This window comes from Ursus maritimus, unplaced genomic scaffold (genome assembly GCF_017311325.1).
Source record: "Ursus maritimus isolate PB19 unplaced genomic scaffold, ASM1731132v1 scaffold_6, whole genome shotgun sequence".
Lineage (NCBI taxonomy): Eukaryota > Metazoa > Chordata > Mammalia > Carnivora > Ursidae > Ursus > Ursus maritimus.
Window position 1 is genome coordinate 57,186,998 of NW_024426774.1, and position 8,354 is coordinate 57,195,351.

Consider the following 8,354-nt stretch of genomic DNA (forward strand, 5'->3'; position numbering starts at 1 on the left):
GAATACATTAAACATTTGTTGAATTATTTTGAAATTCTAGCCATGTAGCTATCTCCTCCCATACCTTCTTAAATATACCTTGACATTTATGTAAATATGTGTGGTTTTCCTTTTGATTGTAAAAATAATACTGCTCACCACATATCAATCAGAATGGCTAAGAGAAAAGATGGAAGATAACAAGTGACGGTGACAGATTTGGAGCAACAGGAATGCTTAGACATTGCTGGAGGCAGAAGAAATTGGTACAACCAAAAACTGTTGGCCATATCTGTTACAGCTAAGTCATACCTCATAAGCCAGCACTTCTACTCTTAGGAATAAGCTCAACACAAATGCATGCATATGTTCACTCAGAGGAATATTTTCACCAAAAGGAGCATTATTCATACACAGCAGCACCAAACTAGAAAACACACAGATGCTCTTCAACAGTAGAATAGATAAACTCACTGTGGTATGTCTCAAACAGCAAGGAAAAAGAACCTACACTCAACAACATGAAAGAATTTCTTAAAAATTATTTTGAGGACAAAGAGGCAGATTTTTCTTTTAAAAAGCACTTACTATAAGATTACAAATGGCCAAAACTATTCTATGCTATTAAAAGTCAGGAAAGGTCTGTTACAATCACTAACTGTAAGGGAATAGGAAGTGGAAGCTTTACGGAGTTGCTGCTAAGGTCAGGGTGCTGGTTACACATGTAAATTCAGTTTGTGTCCTTTTCTGTAACCATATTATAAATAGCTTTTTTTTTTTTTTAAGATTTTTAAAATTCATCTGAGAGAAGAGCAAGTGTGGGGAGGAGCAGAGGGAGAGGGGCAAGTGGACTCAACGCGTAGCGCACAGAAATCAATAGTCGGTAGCTTAACTGACTGAGCCACCCAGGTACCCCACTTACATAGTTTTTTAAAAAGTAATACACCTTAGGGGCACATGGGTGGCTCAGTCCTTAAGCATCTGCCTTCTGCTCAGGTCAGGATCCTAGCGTCCGGGGATTGAGCCCCAGATTGGGCTCCCTGCTCCGCTGGGAGCCTGCTTCTTCCTCTCCCACTCCCCCTGCTTGTGTTCCCTCTCTCGCTGGCTGTCTCTCTCTGTCAAGTAAATAAATAAAATCTCAAAAAAAAAAAAAAAATACACCTTATTTGAGAAAAAACTGGAAGATACAGAATTTTTTAAAAATTTTAATCACCCACAACCCACTACCCAGAAATAAAATATTAACATTTTGGATTTCCTTCCAGTCTTTTTTTTCTTTTTTTGAAGCCACAGTGCTTGTGCCACTTCCTCCACCTCTGCTCCTCACATATTCACACACACACACATTTTGCAATATTAGGTTCACTTCTACTTAGTTTTTCTTTTTTTTTTTTAATTTTTACTTAAAGCTAATCCACTTAATCAGATATTCATTGCAAGCATGTTTAAGATGCAGCAATGTATCTCATCAAGTAGAGTTCCAGGACTATATATTATATATTATTAAAAATATTTAATATTTTTAATATTTAAATTATTTAAAATATTAAAAATATTTTATTTATATACCTACCCAATATATGTTAATAATAAAAGAAATTTAAAAATACATATTCCTAGGGAAAGAACCACCGGTCGGGAACATTTTTTAAGCTCTTACATTCGTTCTATATTTCCTTCCAGAAAGCTTGCATCCCACTGCAACGTGTGAGGAAACCTTGTATCACAATCCAACCTCAGGTCATTTATCACTATTTCTATTTGTTCTTAAGATGGTGGGGCTTAAAACAGGACTAAGGAATCTACCATTCCGCACCAGGCTGAGGCGCTAGGCAGGACGCCACTCTCACCCCTCCTCTCCTTTCGAGGCGCTCCCGCCCCGCGCCTCTACCCCGCGCGTGCGCCTGGGCCCCAGCATCGCGCACCGCCCGGTTGCCGTGGGAACCGCAGAAGGAGGCTGCGTCCGCAGACCCAGCTGTAAGCTGTACCAAGGCCCGGCCATGGAGCTGCCGGATCCGGTCCGCCAGCGGCTGGGAAACTTCAGCCGGACCGTGTTCAGTGACTCCAACCGGACCGGGCCGCAGTACAGCGAGGGTCCGGGTGAGTGGGCGAGGCCCAGCGCAACGGGTATGGCCTGCGGAGCACTTGGCGCCGGTTTTGGAGTGGCCAGATTTTGCCCGGACCTAAAATGGCGGTTTCGCCTTCAGCTGGTTCTCCGCAGTGCGGGAAGCGCCCTGGAGGGGGGCCGAGCCTTGGGCTGGGACATTTCCAGGCCCGTAACCCCGACGGGTCCTGAGCTGACGGTGCTGAGGCCTGGCCGGTGAGCTGTAAGCCGAGAAGCTGAGGTGGCGCCAGCCTTCCTCAAAAACTAAAAATATAAAATCCGCCTTCGCAGCACATGTCCGGTTTCGCATCCTCAGCGAAGGCCGAGGGTGTTTTTCCTCTGCAACTTCCGTCCTGGCTTTTCGGGCCAGGTTAGAGTGAAAACAGCCCAGGCGGTCTCCCCTTCCCACTTCCTACCCCGGTTAAAATATCTTCTTATTTTCTCTTTTATTAGCAAAACAAATACGTTACACCGCAAGTCCGTTTTCTGATGGAAGGGATGGAAAGAATTGCTTTTTTTAATGGGTCATTTTAAAACCGCTATCCACTTCGGTATGGCAGCTGCCACACTAGCATCGCTTTCAACAAAGCTCGCCCCCTTCTCTGCCGTCTCCAGCCTCCAACCCCCATCCCCCATGTATAACTCTTACCCTCAATCTGGTAACAAAATACTACGACTGCATTCAACTTGACGGCAAGCGATTACTCAGTTTCCTCCAAAACAATTTCCCCTTCTTCAATCATGATTTTGTCAACCAAATCCATGTGGTTTTTATCACTGAACTCTTCTAGGGAATAGAAATCTTTTCCTCTTGCTTGGTTTAGGAATTTTTAAAAGAGAACAGAGAAAAGTAAATTCCCATAATTGCATTGTTTTCACCCTGAATTTAGGCCTCTTCAAGATTTAGGATGTACAGAGAAAAACAATGTGAAAAATGAGGTTAAGTTTCTGATTATAAAGCTAAGGCTTAACAGGCACTAAAATCTGATGATGCAAGGTATCAGGGGTCAGCAGACATTTTCTGTAAAGGACCAGATAGCAAGTATTTTACTTTGCAGGCCATAGGTCTTTGTGGCATCCATAGATAATGCAGAGATGCGGCAGTGTTCCAATAAAACTTTATTTATAGACACTAAAATTTGAATTTCATATGATTTTCAGTGTCACCAAATATTATTCTTTGACTTTTTTTTCCCCATTTAAAAATGTGAAAAACCATTTTTAGCTCACTTGCTATACAAAAACAGGCAGCTGGCTGGTAGTTTGCCTACCCCTGATTTATATAATGTTTTAATTTAAATTCCATTTACAGAACTCAACTTGTACTTTTGCAAAATTTAGTAAATTCACGTCTTGTGCTTTCAAGGTTCATTTACATATTAACTTGATTTTCAGTTGCATGATGATAAGTTTGAAATGCCGAAATATAGCATAACTCTTAAGACGCTCATGTACACAATTTCTGGGGCGCCTGGGTGGTGCAGTCGTTAAGCGTCTGCCTTCGGCTCAGGGCGTGATCCCGGCGTTCCGGGATCGAGTCCCACATCGGGCTCCTCGGCTGGGAGCCTGCTTCTTCCTCTCCCTCTCCCCTGCTGTGTTCCCTCTCTCGCTGGCTGTCTCTCTGTCACATAAATAAAATAAAATCTTAAAAAAAAAAAAAAAAAAAAAAAAGATGCTCATGTACACAATTTCTAACATAAAAACTGCAAAATTTGACTAGTTTCTGCTCCAAACATATTAACATTTTCAGCTTAACTAATTTATCATTTTTCCCCACATTTTCTTGTGAATCCGTAGTAGGTTTATTTGCACTGTATTTACAAGCATATACCATTACGGTGTCCACTGACCAAGAGTTGTACTGTTGTTTTGAAAAAAATCCTAGGCTGGTGAGTTGCCTTCAAGTTTAACAAATTTTAAGAATTCATTCTTTTATCAGTGATAATCTAAAAAATAAGATTAAGCAAAGTAAAAATAAAAAGTATAAGCAAAAGTAGATCATAACAGAAAAAAGCTAAAGGAAACCTTGCTGTGAGAGACCATGATTATTTCTTATATTTTAAAATTATTAAATGACAGATATACTCAGCTGTGGAAGGAAAAAATCTGTTTTTAAGAAATTTATTTTAGAGCCTTTATAAATGCTTACATTTAGGGCGATTGATTTCAAAATACATATCTGTTTTTAAATTGTTAGAATTCAGTCAAATTTAGGATGTATTTGTAGGACTCAATTTAAAAAATCAAATTCTTAATTTGGGACCCTTCTCCCTTACATAGAAGCAAAAGGTATCTTGCAATCAGCCTTAGAAAAATGCAGCTCCTGTATCACAAATGGCTACATTGATGTCTTTATGACAGTACGTTTCCATTAATTCAGTCATTCTGCTTATGCATATTTGGTATGTACCCTGTATAAAGCAAGATTTTAGGTTCTATGAGGGTCTCAAATTTGGGTAGAATGTAGTCTGTGCATACAATAAGGCTGTGTATTAAGTGAAAAAGAAGGAAAGGGGAGTAATGTTATTGAGTGCCTAAGTTCCAGGCATGGTGGTAGGGTGAAATAATTAACACTGTCTCTAATCCTCACAAGCAACCTCTGAGGTACTTGTACTGTTACCATTTTATAGATGAAGAAATTGAGACAATTTCTGATTGAGAAATTAGTCAAAAGGTTTCAATAACTTATCCCAAGTCTGGCATCCAGGGTTACAAGGGTATTTGAGGAGTTATGGGTTTACTTGGACTCCAAAGCTCATGGTCTCTTCAGCACACTAGATTGTCTAGAGTGAGGGGATGTGATTCTTTGCTAACACTTTCCTACACACAGGTTAGAGATAAGTACCTAGAGGGGAAGATATTTCTGCTGGGGTGGGAGAATAGGATCAAGAAAGAATTTATGGGGAAAGTGGCATTAAATTGGTTATTAATGAATGGGTGGGATTAGGGTATGCTGAAGAGGGGTGTGTCTATGATTTAGGGGGATTCGTTTTTGTAGGAGATTAGTTTATATGTGAAAGATTAGTTTTTATGTATTTTGGCTCTTTACATAGGCTCTTTACATAGAACTCTACAAAAGAGGTAATGATCGGGGGCGCCTGAGTGGCTCAGTCAGTTAAGCATCTGCCTTCAGCTCAGGTTGTGATCTCTAAGTCCCAAGATCGGGCTCCCTGCTCACTGGGGAGTCTGCTTCTCCCTCTGCCCCCCACCCTGCTCTCATGCTCTCTCTCTGTGTCTCTCAAATAAATAAGATCTTTAAAAAAAAAAAAAAAGGTGATGATTGTTATTGTCTGTTCAATAGAATTCATATTGATATTCCGCACTTAATCTATACCAATGGTGTGCAAAAAAGTTGACAGACTGTAATGGCAAAAATGATAAAGTAATTGAAAAATAAGAAACATACCCCCAAGAAGCCAATATACGAATTAGTGTTATGATGAATATTTCCTTTCACTGTCAGTGATTATAAATAGGCTTAAAATTCGGAGTTTCGTTGAACCAACACTGTAGTTATTAAAGAAACTAAAGGACTTACAGGGCAGTGACCAGGATGAAGAGTTTGTTCTTTTTCTGTTTCTTTTGTAGATAATGAAATGGTGTCCAGTTTAGCATTGCAGATGTCACTTTATTTTAACACTTACTTTTTCCCACTTTGGTGGGTAAGCAGCGTTATGATGCTTCAGATGAAGGTAAGTCTATGCTTAATACTTCTGCTGACACCTCTTCTGCCCATCCCTGGCATTGTTACATTGTCAATAAAATTAAAGCTCTTAATATTTGTTTTCTCTTTCAGGTCGGTTTTACTATATGTGAGATTTTACAAACGTGTTTATTTTTGTGTGTTTTGGTTTTTGTTTTGTTTTTTAGTATTCAATCTTGCCTGATTACTACAAATTCATTGTGGTCACTGTTATCATCCTAATAACCTTAATTGAAGCTATCAGGTTGTATCTGGGCTACATGGGGAACCTACAGGAAAAGGTAGGCTTTTTTCCTTTCTCTTAGTGCGACATGTCTAGGCAATATGGTTTTCATAGCGAGGAAAAGGCAGAGAGAGGTGGTGGAAGGAGCAAAAGCCTGTCTCCGACTTTACTATTTCTGTCACTGTAGTCTGTTTGCTGAATCTCTTGAGCCTTGGTTTATTTGTTAAAAAAAAAAAAAAGGGAAGAAGAAAAGAAAAAGGGAAGATACTTATTCCAAGGTTTGTTGGGATTAAATGAAATAATTTATAGAAAGTACCTGAACATAGTAAGCACTTAAGAATTGACAGTTTTCCCTCTTCTCACCAGTCTTGAAAATACTTGGTCAACTAAACATGATCCTGATTATGAAAATGGGGGGAAATTATAAGTTCAGGAATCCCATGCCAGGCACATGTTTTCTGAATCATGATGCTGCCTAAGCATTTACAGTTATCAGAGCTTAGGGATAATGCCTGAAGATTTCTCTGGTTTTCTAGGCCCTTCATAATTAGGTCCCACCCACAGGCCTCACTGTATTTCTTGCTATTTCCTAACCCAATCGTCCATTCCAGGCTGACATGTTGATTCCTAGTCATGCTCATTCCATATCTTTGCTTACTTACCTTCTTGCCTCTTCCTCCTTCTACCCAACTTTAAAAGCGTACATTCTTGGATTCTTTCTTTTACCTACCCCTAATCCCTCCCTTGTCTTATTTCTTATAGTATTTAGTTCATATCTCTAAGTGGTGCATTTAATAATTCACTAAGATATATCATTCTAGCATTGCTACATCAGTTAGTTTTCACTTTTAATCTAGACTGTAAATTCTTTGGGGACAAGGACCATGTTATATTCCTGGATAACAGAGCTTATAATGTAGGTTCATAGTGCTGATCTGTGTAAACAAAAAACTGTCCTTTACTGAGCTGATTGCTCTTACTGTGTGTCCCTGCAGGTTCCTGAGTTGGCTGGCTTTTGGCTTTTGAGCCTTCTATTGCAGCTGCCTTTAATTCTCTTCTTGCTGTTTAATGAAGGCCTAACAAATCTGCCCTTGGAAAAAGCGATACACATCATCTTCACTTTGTTCCTTACTTTCCAAGTTGTTTCAGCCTTTGTTACCCTGAGGAAAATGGTAAATCAGTTGGCAACTCGTTTCCATCTCCAAGACTTTGACCGGCTTTCTGCATATAGAGGGGGCGTGAGAAGAATGAGATCCTGTATAGAAGAGATTTGACCCCAAGCTGTTGAGAGAAAAGCTAAAGGATCAGCTTTTCTACCAGACTGTAAGAGGAAAACATCAGAGTCCTAGCATGAGAAGAAGGACAAAGCATGTATTTTGAACTGTATATTCTCTAGGTCTGAAATTCCAAAGCAGGGGGCAACGATAAGACTGTACAGTACCTGAAAGTAGTAAGTCAACCCTAAAGCCTACGTATTGTCCACCTTGTGCCAAATATCTTAATATTTTTGTTGTCAACTTTTCAGGTGCGTAGAAACCGGTGTTGGTAGTCACAGTTTACCAGCTTTACGGGAATATTTCTAGTTAGCACCTAAAACTAGACATGTGTATATTTCTTTGAAATTTGTTGGCTGTTCATGTTTTGGCAGTACATCTGAAGCACATGGCAATTCTTGTCAATATTCTGTGTATTAAACTATATTTGTAAATCGAGACACCAAATTTTCACGTCTGCTAGGGTTAAATTCTAACCCTACTCTTAGCTTTTATACTGAGGTTAAAAACAGGTGGATTATCACGGTATTTAGGAAATCATAAAATTGTAATTTTCTTAAAACTATGTTCAGTATTTATAATGGTGGTGTGCAAGATGTCTTTATAATAAATTATGAAATATTTATGTTAAATTATTTGTAACAAATCATTCCTGTCTTGTATAATTCTTTTGGGCTATGAGTTTATTATTTTTATTACAGGGTTGTCAGGGAAGGAAAGAGAAAAATACACATATTAGAGAGCCTTTTACATAGTGAGCACTGCACTAGGCACATTAACCCTTGTGATCTCATCTACCAAATCGTTGTTCACTAAAGAACTCATAGCCAGTAAATTCACATGAGGCTTGATTTGAAAAGCAAGGTTCCACTTAATACACGGTGAGAGCTGAGATGGGCAAGGGGACTATACTCATGATCTTAAATCAGCATGTTCCCTTACTAATAGGAGCAACCTATTTAAGGAAGTTCTGTTAAGAATAAAGCTGCATGGGTGTATCTGAACATTATTTTTAGTGATTATTGGATTGTCTTCAGAGATATAATATTTTCTTCTTTCCCGCAGGGAAGT

General features: G+C 39.1%; 1 protein-coding gene across 1 annotated transcript; it reads left to right on the forward strand.

Moving 5' to 3' along the window:
- Positions 1-1,887: 1,887 nt before the first annotated feature.
- TMEM17 (transmembrane protein 17) lies at positions 1,888-7,915 on the forward strand. The gene is made up of 4 exons (XM_008699913.2): positions 1,888-2,079; positions 5,672-5,775; positions 5,954-6,067; positions 7,005-7,915. Exons 1-4 carry the CDS (start codon positions 1,980-1,982, stop codon positions 7,281-7,283), a joined length of 597 nt encoding a protein of 198 aa, XP_008698135.1. The 5' UTR covers positions 1,888-1,979; the 3' UTR covers positions 7,284-7,915.
- The last annotated feature ends 439 nt before the right edge of the window (positions 7,916-8,354 follow it).

Bases quoted from the DNA above. Each gene is read 5' to 3' on its own strand.
- TMEM17 (XM_008699913.2), top strand. From the start codon at position 1,980: ATGGAGCTGCCGGATCCGGTCCGCCAGCGGCTGGGAAACTTCAGCCGG. The intron at 5,776-5,953 runs GTAAGTCTATGC...TTTGTTTTTTAG, and splicing joins TTATGATGCTTCAGATGAAG to TATTCAATCTTGCCTGATTA. The intron at 6,068-7,004 runs GTAGGCTTTTTT...GTGTCCCTGCAG, and splicing joins TGGGGAACCTACAGGAAAAG to GTTCCTGAGTTGGCTGGCTT.